Source organism: Marmota flaviventris, chromosome 16, assembly GCF_047511675.1.
Source record: "Marmota flaviventris isolate mMarFla1 chromosome 16, mMarFla1.hap1, whole genome shotgun sequence".
Classification (NCBI taxonomy): domain Eukaryota; kingdom Metazoa; phylum Chordata; class Mammalia; order Rodentia; family Sciuridae; genus Marmota; species Marmota flaviventris.
In genome coordinates this window covers 52,463,759-52,483,898 of record NC_092513.1, presented here as the reverse complement: position 1 = coordinate 52,483,898, position 20,140 = coordinate 52,463,759, and the positions used below count along the sequence as shown (strand labels likewise).

The window sequence follows — 20,140 nt, the reverse complement described above, 5'->3', positions numbered from 1 at the left end:
AAATTTACAGAATGAATGGCAAACCATTTTAACAGCAATGTTAGGATATTGACACTATTCTGAAGGGAAGGAAATTGTACAAAAGGAATATCAAATAGATTTTAAGATATCTGTAATATTTTCTATCTTAAAAAAGTAGCAACATTTTTTGATCCAAATATAATTACTTACGCTAACTGTCGTGTCCAAAGATGGAAATAATTTTTCAAGTACTGTATGTGTTCAGGTTGTACCCCTGTGATAACCACAGCAGTAAAGCTATCTTTTTCTTTCTCCTCTATGATAAGATTATGTAGAAATCTTTCATCATCATTTGTAATATGAACTGAATCAGATGGCTGTAAGAGTGAACACAAATACAACAGATTAAAGCATCTGAATTATAATTATACATGAAACTACACCATCAAATTTTAATGTGACCCACTTGGATAGGTTTCATAAACAATCTTCAGGAAAACTTTTGGAGAAAATTGGCCCAATACAACAAATGAGGTGAATGTGTGACAACACTGTAAAGACAGGAGAACTTTCACACAGACAATTAAATTAGCATACATAAAGAATGCTCTATCTCATAAAGCTAAACTAATTTTAGGATCCTAAAGGAAAAGGTGAAGACAAATACTTTAAAAAATGGAGGACACTTACTATACGATGGAATAAGTCCTTAATCGGATACCTACTACTTAGGACCAATGCCTGGCCTTCCACGTCTAATGTAACTAGGGTACAATCTGGACTCAGTTGATTTAACACAAACACACTGTGTTTAAAAGGGAGTAAAATTATCCTGGGCACCAGTCCACTTTTAGAGAAATATCAAGAGCTTACAGATGGTAGGTGGGAGAGATTTAAGGACAAGAATTATAAACTTCTAACATAACAGTCTATGTGTGAAAAATTACATGAATATTTGTGTATAAATATGCTTCAATATACTGTGTATATTGCCATGTATATAAAAACTGTAAAGATAAACACTAAACCACCAGGAAATCAATCATGTATTACTTTAAAAAAAAAAAGGTACTTCAAAAAACATTCTTAAGTATCTATACATTAAATTACTAATATTATAAATTATACATACTAACAGCAGGTTTGATTTTACTAATGATGCAAGTTTATATCCAAATATTTATCAAGGGCTGAGGACACAGCTCATGGGTAGAGTGCTTGCCTAGCATGTGTGATGTCCTGGGTTTAATCCCTAGCAATAGGGAGGAAAAAGCTATCAAATGTCAAATCCTATGCTTCAAATTGGGCCCAAGAAAGATAAGATATTCAAGAAAAATACTAGAGTCCTTGCTCTTTATAAAATTCTACTTGATAAGAAATGGGGAAAAAAAATAAACAAAATAACACACCACTAAAGATATAAATCAAGGACCATACAGAAAAAAAGAAGACAACATTCATTTAGAAGTTGACAGAATAGGAATATTTCAGACATTTGAGAGTTTAAGGAAATCAAGGTAGTTTAGAGTATATGGTAAATAAATGATGAAAGTAGAAAGACTGAATTAGAGCAGTTGAAAATGGGTGAAGGAAAAAAAGAGGGCAGATAAAAGGAACAATTCTTAAAAACAGAATTAAATGTGGTGAATGCCTAGCAACATAGATTGTCAGTTCTAACTGTGAAGTCAATAATTAAAAAGGGTAGTTGGGAAGAACCAGGTAGAAAGAAAGGTTTAAAGACTGTGTGTGTGTGTGTGTTTATTTTATTTTAATTTTTTTTTTTTGCATTACTGGGGAATGAACCCAGTGTCAATCCCCACTCCACCCTTTTTTTGGTAAGTTTTTATTTTAAGACATTTAGGGTCATGCTAAATTGCTGAAGCTAGCCTGGAATTTGTAATCCTCCCACGACAGATACCTTAGTTCCTGGGATTACCAGTATATGCAACCATACCTGGTTGTACCAAAAGTGAGTTACTTGTGGAACACCTGGGAAGGACATCTACATGAAACTGGAAATGGATGTACTGGATGTAATCAGCTATATTCATTCCTACCATCTTTTATTGTGCCTTTTTGGGGCTACAAAGTTTGGAAAACCAAAAAAGTATTATTCCCCAGCTATTTGGGTTGAGCATGCAAATGTGTTTTCAACAATTAGATGTATTAGCAAAATTAAGACTGAAGCCATTTCTAGAAATATCTTAAAGGTTTTCTATTATCATACCCTGAAGGACCAGTAACCAGATTTCAACTTCAAAGTATCCAAAGGCCACTAAAACACTGGTTATAACCAGAAATTTTGTATTTCAGTTGGAGCAACTGTGGAAATGAGATCTTTCCAACTCTTTGGTACCCAACAGAGGTCTTCCTACTTCAAAATTACAGAAGATACAGCATCCCTCCAAGGCCAGTTCAGAATGTCCTGGCATCACTCTAGGAGGTTCAGCTGATTATTCCTTTGGCCTTTCTGATACTCATGTAAGTATCTAAATAATTAAATCCTTTACTGTTTAAAGTATCAGATGGTTTGAACTCAGCCTGATTCAATATCATAATCCTAACAGAAAAGTCTTGACAAAAAAAAACAGATTGGAGAATTGTTGGTATCTAAGTGGCACATACATTTGTATATGCCAAGACTGCTAATTACAGATGGAAGATCGACCAGCTCATTGGGCATGATGGTGGCTGCCCACAATCCTAGATAGTTAGGAGGCTGAGGGAGAAGAATCACAAGTTTGAGGCCAGGATTAGCAACTTAATGAGACCCTGTCCCAAAATGAAACAATTTCAAAAAGGACTGGGGATGTAACTCACTGATAAAGTATCCCTGGTTTCAATCCCCAGTACCCAAAAAAAGAAAGGAAAAGAAAAAGAAAAAGGAAAGAAAAGAGTACCACCAACTTCACCCACATTCTGGAAATGGCTAAACGGTCAGAGATAGAAGTTCAAAAAAATTAGTCTAGAAAAAACTGCTCAGTAAAAGAAAAGAACAAGTACCAATTGCTACCTGTTAAATGCCTGTAGGGATGCACTTAGCTGGCAAAGAAAAGATGATCCATGAGACCCAGCCCTATTCAAGCTTCATAATATACACTTACATTCTCAATTTGTTTTTTAACTAGTTTTTTTTTTAATGCCTAAGCTTTTTTTTTAACATTTTTTTTAATTGTCAATAAACTTTTATTTTATTTATAAGTGGTGCTGAAAATCGAATCCAGGGCTTCACACATGCTAGGCAAGCGCTCTACCACTGAGCCACAACCCAGCCCTTTTAACTAGTTTTAACATGGCAATTAATATTTCCACCAATATATTAAATAAGGCTTTTTGATGGTAAGATAGAAGACATAGAAGTCTGTTAGGCAAATATATTACAAAATATGTAATTTGGCAAATATATTACAAAATATGTAATTTGTTAAATACATACAAATTTTTTATAAAGTGAAATATATGAAAGTAATTTCCTGAGCAGAGGAATGTTAAATTATAGAAAAAGTAAAAGTAGCTAAAAAACATAAAAATAAATTCAACCTAGCAGTAATAAAAGAAAAGGCAATATTTATATCTATCAAATTGCCAACATTTTATTGCCTTTTCTCCTTTTTTCCTAAAAATAAGGAACTGAGCAGATAGGTCCTTCATACACAACTGCTTGAAGCTTATGTGATTTTTGTGTTTAATCTTGAACACATACCAAGGACATTTTAAAAGTTTAAATATATTGTCAACTATTAAAATTCTAACAAAATATTAAGATTTCATGGCAGTATCTTTCTAATTATAGTACAATTCTACAAATAAGAAATATTGTGGCGCAATTAAAAATATATTGCACATTTTATAAAATAGGGTAATACTCTAAATGTTAATATAAGAAATCTAAATCAGGGCTGAGGTTGTGGCTCAGCTGTAAAGCACTTGCCTCGCATATGTGAGTTACTGAGTTCAATTCTCAGGTTCATCAACATCTTAAAAAAAAAAAAGAAATGTAGAATCAAAGCTATAAGTTATATATTTTTAAAAACAGAATTGGGCCAAGCCTAGTGATGTATGCTTATAATGCCATCTACTCCAGAGACTGAGGCAGGAGAATTGCAAGTTTGAGGCCAATCTGGGCAATCCAGTGAGACCCTATTTCAAAATAAAATAAAGGGCTAGGAATGTAGCTCAGTGGTACAGTGCTTACCTAGCATGTGCTAGGCCCTACGTTCAATCTCTAGTATCACCAAAAAAAAAGACACTGGGAGGGGGGGTCACCAAAATATTATATGACATTTGGCAATATTCTCATTTTCTTTCCTGTTAAATTTTCTGATTTATTTTGGAATAATTTTTTTTTTCTTTTAGGTACTGAGGATTGAATCCAGGACCTCATATATGGTAGGCAAGTACTCTATCACCAAGCCACACCTCCAGCCCAGAAAACAAGTTTTAAAATGCTCAAAATTACTTTAAAATAAAGATTCTAAGATGAAAAATTATAAAATGTTTCAAAAAGAAAAGTTGAATATTCAATAAATTCTATGTACTCACCTCCAAGATCCAAATTTGTTAAATATTTGTCATATTAAAAAGACAATTTAAATATAAACTTGCAACAGAATTTCATTTGTTTCTCTGGAGCTCTGATTTTCTGAAAGTCAACTAACATATCACAGTTTCTTTACATCATTTCCATGGTCAGTTTTTAACAAAGACTTTAAAACCCAAATTCACACCAAGTAAAAAAGTTTACATTTCTTACAAGCAATTTACAGAAAGCTTACTAGGCTTTATAATATAATTTATTACAGGAAGAGTTTTACTATAAGGAAGCACAAAAACAATTATTTTTGCCACTAACATGATTAAAGAAAAAATGAAAAACTACGTAGCTCATTTGAAAATTATCGTATCTTCAAACTTTTAAAACAACGTTGGCAACTTAGCAATAAATTAGAAAAAAGTTCAGTCCTATCGTCTGTCCAAAGGAATACATTTACAGTTATGAATTAAGTGTATTGTACCTTTCTGTTTCTAATATATCCACTATATATTGCCTCCTTATTTTTTTCCTTCTTCTCAAAATCTTCTTTAGAAAGTACAAGCTCATGAACATCTTGGGACTCTGCAGGTTTACTTATCATCTGTCAAATATTAAAAGAGGACTTTAAAAATTACTAATAATTATACAGGTCAACTTCAAAATAATTTAAGTAAAAGGATATGTTTCTACTTACTCTGGCTGATTGTCCAACAAAGAAAACAGCCTGCTTGCCCCCAACACCAAAATAGGAAATATCACTATTTAAACTCCGTGGCACAGGTACTGGACGAACATACCCTGAATGATCACTAAAATAAAACAGTACATCAATGCAGTGATTTTAAACAATCTACTTAAGTGCCTAAAGAAATTGTATAGCAATTTTGGCCTCCAAATCTCTCAGCAAACAGAACTAAATAATTCCTTACATATTTTTATGCCTCTAGGACCTTCACTTCAAAATGTTGTTTGCCACTTCAAAACTTGTTAAAATACTTCCATTTACATGTAGCATGGCAAGTGATGAGCTAAGGAAAACTCCCAATGTAGAATAACAGCACCCTGGAGAAGGGGCATCACTGGTCTTTCAAATACAGGGAAGATCACCAGGGATAACACTTCCCAATATCAGAAATAAACAATTAGGGGTGAGGATGGAACCACTGTTACACTCAATGAAAAAGGTTAAAAATTGCAGGGCGTGGTGGCGCATGCCTGTAATCCCAGTGGCTCTGAAGGCTGAGGCAGGAGAATCTCAAGTTCAAAGCCAGCCTCAGGCAACAGCAAGGCACTAAGCAATTCAGTTAGACCCGTGTCCCTAAATAAAATACAAAATTGGGCTGGGGATGTGGCTCAGTGGTCAAGAGTTCAATCTCTGGTTCCCCCACCACCACCAAAAAAAATAAAAAGATTAAAAACCACATATGACATAGCTGGAGAAAAATCAAAGAACAGGAAGATATAATCAAAGAAAATCAACCAACTTTAAATGTATTCCTAGAAAAAGACAAGACAGAGAATGGATAATACCTACAAATATTCTCAAATCAATTATGAGGGATAGAACAAATATTCTCAAAGCCCTGGCTCCACAGATCTGTGAAAACCAATAGAGCCCCAAAAAAGGATGAGTAAAAAGAAATCTAGGGACTGGGGCTGTAGCTCAGTGGCTATTGCCTAGCACATGTGAGGCACTGGGTTTGATCCTCAGCACCAAGTTTAAAAAATAAATAAAATAAAGACATGCTTTATAACTACAAAAAAAGAAAGAAAGAAAGAAGTCTACCTCTTTGTTAACACCAAAAGGAACAACTAGAAAATAGACTGAGTTCAAGCAGTTAAGATAATACCACTTATTAGGCTTTGACAGCAATAGTCAAAGATAGTGAAATACAATCCACACAGGGTCCAAAGAAAAAGATTTGTCAAGCTAGAATTGTGAACTGGAGATAATACCCCAAGAAATTTGCTCTAAAGGAATGAACCTCCAAGTACAATCTGACATGTAAAAAAAGATTAATATAATATGGTAAATACAAAGTTAATTTTTTGAAAGTAATATGTGTGAGATATTTAAAATAGTGTGGTTAGGAAAAAATGGAATATAAATTGTGGGATTTCTAAAGTCAAACTGGAATATTTTCAATAATCAAAGTATGATTTGGGGGAAGGGAAGTATCAGAGGTAAAGGGTCCTAAAGTCCTTAATTTGGAGAGAATATCTAAAATTATGCATTATAAAATTTCAAAGACAATCAGAAATTCATAAATTATAAAATGTTTTTAAAAAGGAGTAACAAGAAAAAAAAAGATAAATTTTAAAAAGAAGCCAGGTATGGCAGTATATGCCTGGAATTCCAGCTACTTGGGAAGCTGAAGCAAGAGGATCCAAAGTTTTAGGCCAGCCTCAGGAACTTAACAAAATCCTATCTCAAAAAATAAATTAGGGGCTGGGTGTAGCTCAGGGGCTGAGAGCTTGCCTAGCATGCATGAAGTACTGGGTTTGATCCTCAGTGCCACATACAAATAAATAAAAAATAAAGGTCCATCAACAACTTAAGAAAATATTAACTAACTAGATTATTTTGATTAAAAAAGGGCTAGGGATGTAGCTCGGTGGTACATAAACAAAAATAGAAAACAGAAGACAAAAACGAAAACAGAAAATAGGAATAAAAATGTTTTAACTGGCATAAAAAGTCCCAACTCCATATGTTAATATTCTAAATAAACAAAGCCAATATTGACTAGCTAAGATATATTAATACTTCACATACATAAATATAAAATTGCACAACACACCTACACACAAACCCATCCCTATCTAAGAGACACAAATCTGCTCACACACAACACACACATACCATTCCTGCACAACATTCTCAAAATGCCTCTCCACAAGCATGTATTTCCAACCGTATGTTCACATACCTCTTCTCAAAGAAATGCACACCCTGACCCTATACAACACACATCCTTACCAATGATAAAAAGAAAACTTTTTTTGAGTCAGAGACAATATATATTAAGATACAAAGGTAGGAATAACATCAGATTTCTCATCATAAACCATGCAAATCAGTAGAAAAACTAATATTTAATGTACCAAAAATTTCTTAAGAAGTCAACCCACAGGTTGAGCATGATAGCACATGCCTGTAATCCCAGAGGCCTGGGGGCTGAGGCAGGAGGGTCTCAAGGTCAAAGCCAGCCTCAGAAATTTAGCAAGGCCCTAAGCAAATTAGTGAGACCCTGTCTCTACATGAAATATAAAAAAGGGCTGGGGATATGACTCAGTAGAGTTAAGTGCCCCTGGGTTACAATCCCAGGTACCTAATGTGGAAGAGGAGTCAACCTAAAATGCCATTCTCAGCAAAAATACCCTTTAATATGTATTTTATTTATTTTAGGTGTGAGTGGGAAGGGAATCCTCACCCTTTATCATACATAGAAAAAAATCAAGAGCAGATCCAAGTTATAAAAAATATCTTCTGGGAGGAAAACAATAATGGATAGACTTACAGGAAGAAATACACCATGAATATCTGGTGTTCATATAAACTTACCTGGGACTGAAATAGACACTTGTATACAAATGTTCTTAGAAATGTTAGACAAAAAGCTAGAAATAACCCTGTGTCCATTAACTAATGAATGGATAAAAATATGTGGTATGGCTATAGAATGGAATTATTCAGCCATAAACAGGAATAGAATTCTGATTCATGCTACAACACAGATGAACCTTGAAAAAATTATTATGCTAAGTGAAATAAGTCACACAAAAAGATACTGTATGATTCCACATAAATGAGGTACCTAGAACAGGGAAATTCATTTAGACAGAGAATAGAATAGTAGCCACCAGGGGCTGAGAATACAGAGAATGGCGAGTTAGTGAGTATGATATTTTCAAATTGGTCATGATGGCTGGTGCATTGCTATAATCCCAGCAGCTCAGGAGTGGATCTCAAGTCCAAAGCCAGCTTGTACAACTCAGCAAAACCCCGTATCAAAATAAAAATGAAAAAAATGGGCTGGGGATGTGGTTAAGTGCTTCTGGGTTCAATCCCTGCTAAAAACACACCACACACACACACACACACACACACACACACACACACACACACGTTTAAGGCCAGCCTGAGCAACCTTAGAAAGACCCTGTCTCAAAATAAAATAAAAAAGATGGGGATATAGGTCAATGGAAGAGTACTTGCCTAGCATGTTTGAGATCCTGGGCTCATCCCCAGAACATTGTTTTTTAAATTTGGGGGTGGAGTATGAAAAACTTCTAAGAATGTATAATAGCAATGGTTCCAAAGCACTACAAATGTCATTAATACCACTAAATTATTTACTTTAAAATGGCTATAATGTAATTTTCTACTTGTTGAATTCCCTGAATTCTTTATAAGAGATGGTAACATGATCAGAGGAATTCTTTTTTAGTATAAAAGCTGTCCCTTCTCTTCTTCAGTACTTGCCTCCTGCTGGCACTGGATTATCACAGAGACAAAATTGGTTAACTTGTTATTTCAACTCTCCTAGCAAGCTACTCTTACCCAGTATTTATTTGGTGCCCTTTGAGAGGGGGGAGAGATGAACTCACTCAAGCTGCCAATATTTATCTACTAACTGTAGCAGTGCTATAAACTGTACTGCAGCAGTAATACAGAGATGCTCTGCAGGTGTATGGTATACAATCTAGTTTTCTTCATATTTGAATTAAATTTTCATTTCTTGATGTCAGTCTCCTTTATTTCACCTCAAAGTTAAGCCTTTTGAAGAAACAAGAATGATAAGAGTCTTGAAAGGAGACATTATACATAACCTGAAGGATGAGAAAAGGACTTCTCCTTATAATATCCTACTGTAGGTGGTCAGCAGTTTTGTTTCTCAGAGGGAAATCTGAACCACCCATCAGGTTGGTTCATAAGAACAACTGTTACAAGCAGTTCATCAAGAACTGAACTTCATATAACCCTGTTTGAGAATACAAAAAAGGAAGAAAGTCACAGGAACTGCCCATTCAGATACATGTTAGCATCCACATATTAGAGAGAACTTTTGGCCTTATGGCTGAGTAATATTCCATTGTGTATATATACCACATTGTCTTTTTTTAAAAATATTTATTTTTTTGTAGTTGTACACAATAACAAAATTCAGAAAAGAGAAATAAGAAACAAAAGAAATGGGGCAGGAGTTGTAGCTCAGTGGTAGACTCTTGCTTGCATGTGTGAGGCACTGGTTCGATTCTCAGCACCACATAAAAATAAATAAATAAAATACAGGTATTGTGTCCATTTACAGCTAAAAAAATTTTTTTTCTTAAAAAAAAAGAACAAACAAATGTATTATAACATGATAAACCTAAGTTCTAGGAGATCAATAATCCCATTAAATGTACTAGTACAAATTCACTAAGTAAAATTGGCAGAGTGTATGCACTACCACAGCCAGTTCTGTGAATACTTTTTACACAGAAACCTGAAATTAGAGCAATAATGAGTTCCACAGAACCACATGCAATTTTAGGAATTTTGCAAGTGATATAAAGTAATTCCTAAAGCCGATTTTGAAACATTTCTACTCCTCTGAAGGCTTTTATCATATTTAAGTTAGTAATGAAAGGTGTAAAGCTTTAAAGTATACAACAGAACTCCTACATACCACAAGAAACACAAAAGGAACTGTTAAATGAAAAGGTAAAATGTTAATATTGTTCTATTTCTGATTATTGATCACAAAAATTCTATTTAAAAAAAGTAAATATATTGATAACATCAAAACCTTTTCATCATGTGCATACAAAAGCATATGAGTACTTACTATTAAAACATATAACTACCTGTAAAAAAGAAAAAAAAAAAGTAAGATTTTCTAACCTTTCAAAGTCACCTTGCCGTGTAAATTTTGACAACCTATACACAGCCCAGTTGTTAAGCTGTTTAGAAGTCATTCCTCTTCCATTATCTATTACTGCAACAGCAGGTTTTCCTTGTGTCTCATCAAAAAGCTATGAAACAAAATAAGTTCAAGAAGACAGGAAAAATCAAATCAATATTTAAAACATCAAAGGTGATTCATTCAACATGTTCACTCATACATTGCTCATCAAAGTGTAAAGTAATATAATTTTCTGAAAGGCACTTTGGCTATATCTATTAAAATCCTTAGAATTCTTCATGACTTTTAACCCAGAAACAGTATTTCTCAGATTTTAACTTCAGAAAATAATCAGAGACATGTACAAAGATGTATAAGAATGTGCATCATTTCGGCATTACTTCTAACAGCAAAAATATAGGAAAAAATCTATAAAGCAATAGAAGCCTTATTATGCTATTTTCATTACAGTCAATAAATCATTGTGGAGTAATGGAATATTATATATCACAATACTCATATGTACAATGTACTATTAAGGGAGAGTAGAAGATTACAAAAACAAAATGTTACATGCAAGTATACACGTAAGTACAGAATAAACGATCCAAGAAGAAATTTTAAGTGGATAAAGAGACATCAGATAATTACTTCTACTATAGTTTAATTTCTGTTTTCTAATTTTCTCCAATCAACTTATACTACACTTTTATCAAAAGAAATACTAAATTTCTTTAAGTATTATTTTCTTACCAATTTGATCTGTATTCTTCTAATACCAACATTACGAGAAGTAGCAGACAATGAATTGTCGATTAATTCCGCAAGAGCAAATGCTGAAAAAAGAAAAAACTATTGCTTAATTTTTCCCTAAAATTCTTTGCATAAAAGTTTAAAGCAGAAGAAACTCTGAAGTACCTTAAAGTCATCACTTATTTTCCAAAGAGCTAGAATTAAAGTATTTTCCCGATCCTAATGATAAAATACATAATAAAAGGCATCATCGCCAATCACTACCAGCATAAAAAAGCAGTCATCAACCAGTACTTGTATGGCACTATACGGCACAAGTCAGCCAGCCACAACTCCTGGTTCAAGGAGTTTATAATAAAAAGACAGACATATAGACTTAAGAGACAAACAGAAGACCATACCATAAAAGCAAATAGAAATCTGGTGTACGTCATTATATCATGCGCAAGTCAAAAGTAGGAACAGAGATATAGAAGCAAATATAAAGCAATTGTATAAAAGTATCTCTTAACTATTCAACTATTTTGAATATAGAAATCTAAAGACTATCAGAACTTGTCAAATGGCAGAACACATCTTCAAAACTGACAGAACACTACTATTGATTCTCTATAACAACACTAACTTGACATTGAGTTTATCATTGGCTCAGCATTAATTTATTTATATTTTTTCAGGGCCACTACTCAAATTATTTCCTACTTTATTCTTTTAATTAGAAAGAAAAGGAACATACCAAATTTATGTCTTAATTTCACAGAAGTGTAACCCAAACAGAACTGTAATTAACCAATACAGTCACACTCCAGCAAGCACTTCCACTCACTCTAAACACTTAAAAAGACAGCAATGTTCACAAACTACAAAAAGTTACCATGATTCAGATAATATATATAAGAATCTGGCTAAGGGTAATAACTCTAGAAAATGAAGATAGAACATTATAGTAAATGGGAAAAAAGAATAAAAAGAAGAAATTCAGCTAGGCATGGTGGTGCATGCCTGTAATCCCAGCCCAATGAAAGAGGACTGTAAATTCAAAGCCAGCTTCAGCAATTTAGAAAGACTCTTAAAAAAGGGTTGGGGACATATCTCAGAGGCAGAGTGCCCTTGGGAAGGTGGGGAGAAGAGAAAGAGGAGAAATTCATAGAACTTAGTATGTGATTAAAAAAGGAGAGGATGCCAAGCTCAGTGGTGCATGCTTATAATCCCAGCAACTCAGGAGGCTGAATCAGGAGGATCATAAATTTGAGGCCAGCTTCAGCAACTTAGCCAGACCTTGTCTCAAAATAAAGGTTGGAGATGTGGTTCAGTGGTAGAATGCTTCCCTGGCACGCCTGAGGCCCTTAAGGTTCAATCTCTAACACCACAAAAATAAATTAATAATAATAATAATAATATACAAAGCACTGGGGGTGGTAGCTCAGTGGTAAAGCACCCTTAGGTTAAATCCCCAATATCCCTTCCCAAAAAAAGAAAAGAGAGAGAGATAGATAGGGAAATAAATCTAAGACAACTTTGAATTTCTGTCCCCCCCCCCCAAAAAAAAAGAAAGGAAAGGTCATATTTCCCATAAGGGAATATTTAAAGAGGAGGAAAGAAAAAAATCAATTTTAGATATAATACTATGCAACTACATAAAGTTTAATGAATAGTGGTATTAAATAGGGAGCTGATACTGGGCTTAACTGAGAGTGAAAGCTTTTTGCTTCATTGGCATAGATATAATAGCTAAACATTGGATCATTTTTCTAAGAAAATATCAGTATGACTTGAAAATCAACTACTACACCAAGAAGAACCAGAAGCAAGAAAACAGGGAGGAAACAATCCAGGGAAATATTATAAAGTCACAGAAATCAAAGAAAGAGTTTAAACACTATTTATTCACATAATGATGGTAGGAAAAAAAATCAAAAGTCTTATTCAGAATTTTATCCTCAGGGAAATAACTAAAGATTGACTTAATATTCAAATAAACACATACCATGTGCCACACATTATTCTAAGAACTATACAAAACCAATTCTTGTTCTTAAGAACTCAACATTCTACTGGAGGAAGACAGAAAGTAAAATGTAATCACAATAAAGTAAATTCTATAGCTTGGTAGAAGGTGGTATGTGCTATGGTTAAAAGACCCATAGTAGAGTGAAGGAACTAAATAATATAGTGATCAAATAAGTTCTGAAAAGGTAACAGATAAACAATACTTGAATGAGGTGAAGAAACAAATCCTAGGTTTATCTAGGACAAGAGCATTCCAGACAGAGGGCACCATTTGAAAAGATGGATGACAATGGAGTGGAATGAATAAACAAGGGGGAAAAGTAGTAGAAAGCAAAGCTACTACACCCTAGTAGTTTATAAAGACTCTGGCTTTTACTCTTAGCGAAATGAGGAATCTTGAGTTGTTTTCAGCAGAATGACACAACCTGACTTCTCAAATCTTCCATGGACAGGGATGAAAAGAGAAAGTGACCAACTAAGAGATCACTGTGCAAGTAGGGTGATTTGATGGTACCTCAGACCAGGTAGCATTAATAGAAGTGGTGAAAAATGATTTTTGGTCTGAGCAACTGGAAAGAATGAGCGATGACTGATTATTTGTCAAACAGGATTCAGGGATCACACTTCAGACATCTTAGTGGTGGTGCCAAGCAAGCAGCTATATGGATCAAAATAGAATTCAGGAAAGAACTCTAATACTATTTTCAATATTTAACTAAAAATGGCCATTTTTTCCCACCTCAATTTGAAAGTCACTTCTATAAGATGGTATTTAAAGGTATGGAATTGAATTACCAAATAAAGAAGAAAGAAGATAAAAGGCCAAGTACCAAACCCTGAGACAATTCAACCTTAAGAATGTGGAGAAAGGGTTGGGGTTGTGGCTCAGGGGTACTGTACCTAGCATATGTGAGGCCCTGGGTTTGATCCTCAGCACCATATAAAGAGAAATAAATAAAGTCATTGTGTACATCTACAACTGGAAAAAAAAAAAAAAAGAAAACATGGGGAAAGAACCAACCTAGATGCCCAACAGATGAATGGATAAAGACAATGTGGTAGGGCTGGGGTTATGGCTCAGCGGTAGAGTGCTCGCCTCACACATGCAAGGTCCTGGGTTTGATCCTCAGCACCACATAAAAACAAATAAATAAAAGTTATTGTGTACAACTACAAAAAAATAAATATTTTTTAAAAAAGACAATGTGGTATATATACACAATGGAATATTACTCAGCCATAAGGCCAAAAGTTCTCTCTAATATGTGGATGCTAACATACAATAGGGGTGAGAGGTGTCACTGAATAAGACAAAGGGAAATGAAGGGAAGGGAGGGGGAACAGAATACTAAATACAGTGAATGAATATATGAATACGACCAGCATAACTCCACATCATGTTCAACCATAAGAATGGAATCCTAATTAGAATAAGTCATATTCCATGTATGTATGGTACATAAAAACACATTCTCCTGTCATGTATATCTAAAAAGAACATCAACAACAAAAAAAAAAGAATGTGGGAAGAGAAAATAAAGGACAGGCAGAGTAAGAAATAACTAAGAGAACATGGTCTAAGGTCTTAGGGTAGAGGACATACTTAGCATGTGAGACTGGGTTCAATCCCAGCACCAAGTAATACAGTGTGGTCTCTTGAAAGCCAAGTGAAGAAAGTGTATCAAGGTTGACAAAGTGATTTAACTATGACAAATAACTGAAAATTGATGCTAGATTTTCAAAATTTAACTAAAAATGACCAAATTTAATCCTAAAATTAGGCAGGGATAGACACCTAGTCAGAGTAAGAAGGAAAGAAGAGAAGAAAAGTGCTGTTGATAGTGAAAACAGTCAACTCATTCAAGGAGATTTCATAATTGCAAGAGGTTTGTAGGAGACCAGGAAGAATAAATCAGGAGAGAAAAACATACAGTAGATGAAAAGATACAAGGAATAAGATTCCTCATGTATTGAAAAGGAATATGAGTTCCACTAGTAGAGAAGCTTTAAAGGTGATTATTTTTACTTTGAAGATGACTTGGGTTAAAAAAAAAAAAAGTATGCTATGAAGAAAAGGAGTTAAGACAGCAAGCTCAAAATGAGTGGTCAGACTCTTCTAAAATGAGAGGATTTATAAAACTTGAAGAAATGGGACCATGGAATAAAGGAGAGTAACAGTTTATCAAAATTACCATGAATGAGATACTTACGCAAAGGATTTTGTCCTTCACTTGCATAATATTCATACATGCCACTTTTAACCAGTGTGTCATAATGAGGTAGGAAGTCAATTCGTTCTTTTGTAGCTGTTAGTAGTAACTGATTGACTGACTGTAACAGGTACAGAGTGACTCCATCTTTAACAGTTTCATCTGTAATCAAGAGTTAAAATCTCAAGTGCTAGGTTAGCATTGTAAAATTCAATGAACTTACAATTTTGAGTATGTTGATTTTATCTATGTAATATATTAACAATGGTACAGGAAAACCCTCAAATAATGAACCGATGTAAAAATTCAGCTATTTTGTTAAGGATACACCAATTGAACAGGTAAAAATATTTCAACTCATCTGAAAACTCAATTCATAATAAGTTAAACTATCACAGAAAATCAAAATAAGGCTCTGCATTAGAGTGGTATTAACATGAATGGAGAAGAATGGTTATATTTAAAAGGAAATCAGGCATGAAAAACTGGCAGGTCCTAAAAACTTAACAGAAAATGGAATAGGTAAAAACAGAAAATGGAAGAATTCAAAATAAGTTCAAGTTGAAGCTAAAAGTCAGCTTGAGGTCCAAACTGTACTAAGTGTTGAGAAAGGTCTTATCTTCTGTAGCCCTGATAGCAACTACTATTCTATAATCAGACTTGAAAAATGACTTCTGAGTAAACTATGCACAAATAGCCATTTTTTCTCTTCCATCACATAAAAATAACCAAACTATCAATAGTTTTGAATACATATTTGTGTAATAGTTATTGCCCTATCATTACACATTAAATTTAAAAGCAAGTGCTTAATTTAAAACATCATTACTCACCAAAATTATCACAGGTAATTTCTTTCCTACTTGTTGTTGTAATAACAAATTTTTCTTCAGGTGAAATGCCAAGTGTCTAGTTAAAATAAGAGAAATAAAATGAATTATTTCAGAAAAGAAATTAATACATTATTCAAATTTGCAAGAATGTGAATACTGATAGTATATTATAATCCTGCAACAATTACTAGAAAATATGACTCAGTATTTTAATATTTTCCTTTGTAAAATTAATATAACATAAACCCATGTAAATTATAAATTACTTCTTTGTTTTAAACAAGGTTCTTTTTCTTCAACTATATGCCACCTAGTAACACTAGTGATTAGGTGGAATGTTTTGAAAGGAACACAACATTAGTATGGCCCACCCTGACAAAGACATGTTATTTCATGTCATTATAAAAGTAATCATTTTATTTAAAGCAAAACATTAACATAACACTTATTTCATAAAAATATTTAAGTATATAAAAACAAAACAGAAAGAAAATAGAAGAGAATTTGACAGAACACTAAGGTAAGAATAGTGGAACTAAGCAAGATGCGTGAAACTTTACATCTATTCTATTCTATCCCCTTTCAAAAAAAATAATCTTAAAACCTTAAAGCAAATTATAAACTAGAGGGGCTGGGGTTGAGGCTCAGTGGTAGAGCACTCGCCTAGCATTTGCAAAGCCCTGGGTTCGATCCTCGGCACCACATAAAAATAAGTAAAATAAAGGTATTGTGTCCAACTACAACTAAAAAATAAATTTTTTAAAAAAATTATAAATTAGACTGGGAAATTGCAATAAGAAATAAAAAGCCTTAATAAATCAAAAAGGTAAAAATTCAAGAATGAAAAAGAGTACATCAAGACATGACTAATCAAAAGGAAAAATACAGCCAGGCATGGTGTACCTGTAATTCCAGGGGCTTGGGAGGCTGAGGCAGAAGGATTGCAAGTTCAAAGCTAGCCTCAGAAACTTAATAAAGTCCTAAACAACTTAGACCGTGTCTCAAAATTAAAAATTTAAAAATGGGCTGGGGATATGGTTCAGTGGTTAAGCATTGCTCAGTTAAATCCCTGGTACCAAAAAGAAATATGCATGAACAATGAAAACATGAACTGTGAAATATCACAACTAACTAAAATAAAAATTAGAAATTTATGTTTACATTCTCATTTAAACTAAAAGACAAGAATGAAATTAATACAATGATGATGTATAGTTAGAAGAAAAGGCTTCTGCTTCAGCGATAAAATAGTTAATCTAGACTTCCCACTTGAAGTCACCTAAAAATAATCTACATTCATGATACTCAAATTACAATAGTGATATAAAACAATCCTTTTTGGTCATTACTGGAACTAAGTAGGGCACTGACTCCTTACTCAGAACACGACAAATGAAAGGGGACAAATCAATCATTTATCCTGTCTTCCTTGTATTTCACGATATTACTTTCTTGTATTTCATGATAACCAAATAACTCGAGTTGATCAGACAAAATTGTTTTAAAGAATTCTAGCTAATAAATATAGGAGCAACGACAATCCGAATATCATCATTTAATGAACCACTTGATCAACATCTTATTATGAAGGGATTAAGATGAAACCACCTGAATTCCACAAATTCAACGTTAACACTGCTAGGAATAGGTAAAACATTTGCACATTATGTGACTCCTGATGTGACGTGATATGAAGTAGCACACCACCTACAAAGTACTCCTTTGTCTCTCTACCCCAAAGAAATTTAATCTAAATCTAATAAAGGTTTTTTTGGTTTGGTTTGGTTTGGTACTGGGGACTAATCTCAGGGGCACTTGATCACTGAGCCACATCCCTATCCTTATTTTGTATGTTATTTAGAGACAAGGTCTCACTGAGTTGCTTAGCACCTCACTTTTGCTGAGGCTGGCTTTGAACTCGAAATCCTCCTGCCTCTGTCTCCAGAGCCTCCAGGATTACAGGTGTGCCACCACTCCCAGCTCTAAAAAAATCTTTAAAGCTAACTTTCAGTTTACAGAATACAGAAATAAAAGTTAAACGACAACACTGAATAATCCAGAGTGTGGAAATATTAATGAATTACCTCGTTGATTCCTTCAACAGGTCAACAGCAAGAAGATTAAAGATAGAATGGGGTTGCTCAAGGATTTAAAAGAATTAGGAAACAGGATGGTGGGAGGAAGATTGGGGACAGGGATATAGGCTTAACGGTAGAACATTTGCCTAGCATGCAGTAAGGACTTGGGTTAGATCCCCAGAAAGAGCGGGGAGGAAAATAGTTAAATCTGAGGACCTTGTTGAATTGTGATTTAAACAAACTATAGCCATTTTTAATAAAACTGAATACAGACTGAAATACTATATAAGATGCTTAATTCTGATGGGTATAATAGTTGATTTTAGATTTTACCTTTATATTCTCCATCTAAGATCTACAATAAGCTTTAAAATACATTAAAGACAAAATTATGCTAGCTTGGCCAATTCTTGGTAACTGCTAAATATGGGTGATGAGTATGGAGAGTTCCTTACATAATTCTCTCTTTGTAAACATTTGAAGCTTTACATTTTTTTTTAAAAAAAATCCATTTTAAAATATCCTATAATAGACCAACAAAAGAAGATAAAAGGTTCTCAAACAGTCCCACACACATATGCATGGGGAGCTTGGTAGATATAGGTAGGAGAGGTGACATTATACCACATAGCAACATTATTTTCTTTTTGGTGGTGCTGTCAATCCAACCCAGGGTCTTATATTAACTATGAAAGTGCTCTCTCTTCCACTGAATGATACCTCTAACCCCAAAGAGGCTGCATATTAATTCAAATTTGTAGAAAACACAGAAGCATAATTTTAAAAGAGTAGAAAGGATTTCTGAAAAGATACAAACCATGCAAGCCATAAAGGAAAAAGACTAGAAAACATAAAAAGATATTCAACCCAGATAGGTGCAGTGACACATGCTTGTGATCCCAGCTACTTGGGACTCTGAGGCAGAAGTACTATAAGATCCAGAACAGCCTCAGTAACTTAGAAAATAAAAAAAGAACTAGGTGTGTAGCTCAGAGGTGGAGCGTCCCTGGATTCAATCCCCAGTACAGGGCAGGGAAGGTGGACAAGATGCTCAACTAGTTATCAAAGAAATTAAAATAACTTGATGTCATATCCATCAGGTAGGTAAAACATTTTCAGTTCTATCAAGTATAAGTTTCCACATAAGGAAATAGCATCTTACACAATAACAAGAATCTAAAATTTGTACAACCATATTGGAAAGCAATTTGGCTTACTTTAGGAAGCTTAAAGACACTTTTATACTAAGTAGTTCCACCCTAGAGAAATAAGGCCCTAGACATAAAGTAAATAAGATTCTATTTATTTATCAGATTTACATTAGGTTTCTATATAATTGTGACAGGCATTTATTGTTCATTACTGCTTTATTTCTACAATGTTCCAACTGTCAGATCATGCACTAATACATCCTCTATAACAAAATATACTTTTACAATTACTGAAAAAACTGCAAATGATTGCAGATCGATGTACAACTGAAAGGTATTTATATCTAATTATTTCATACACTCTCTCTGTAAATCAATTATTTTTAAATTTTCTTGAGGAGCTTTCTAGGATAATTGCATAGAATACTTCATCTAGCAAGCCACTAGTTATATAGAAACCTTCTGCCCCTCATCTTTCAATGTATCTTTTTTTTTAATTTTTATTTATTTTTTTTGTCATGCATGACAGTAGAATGCATTTTGATATATAATGCATAAATGGAATGTACATACATCAATCATATTGTCTATTCTATTCTGCTGCCCTTCCTATCCTCCCTACTCCACCCCTCCTCTGCGATCCTTTCTAACTAATGTGACACACTTTTTTTTTCTTTTTCTCATTACAACATCATATATGTATTCTGTATAACAATGAG

At 33.7% G+C, this 20,140-nt stretch overlaps 1 protein-coding gene across 4 annotated transcripts in view; it reads right to left on the bottom strand.

Moving 5' to 3' along the window:
- Smchd1 (structural maintenance of chromosomes flexible hinge domain containing 1) overlaps positions 1 to 20,140 on the bottom strand; it is a 155,170-nt gene that overhangs the window by 118,399 nt on the left and 16,631 nt on the right. For all 4 annotated transcript variants that reach the window (XR_011704831.1, XM_027942894.3, XM_071602881.1 and 1 more), the window contains exons 2-8: positions 16,193 to 16,268; positions 15,360 to 15,521; positions 11,140 to 11,222; positions 10,386 to 10,516; positions 5,190 to 5,304; positions 4,977 to 5,096; positions 172 to 338 (exon numbers count right to left, since the gene is read on the bottom strand). Coding sequence is in view for 3 of the 4 variants with exons in the window: in XM_027942894.3 (XP_027798695.2) it covers positions 172 to 338; positions 4,977 to 5,096; positions 5,190 to 5,304; positions 10,386 to 10,516; positions 11,140 to 11,222; positions 15,360 to 15,521; positions 16,193 to 16,268 (854 nt within the window). In the remaining variant the exon portion in view is untranslated. The remainder of the gene's footprint in view (positions 1 to 171; positions 339 to 4,976; positions 5,097 to 5,189; positions 5,305 to 10,385; positions 10,517 to 11,139; positions 11,223 to 15,359; positions 15,522 to 16,192; positions 16,269 to 20,140) is intronic.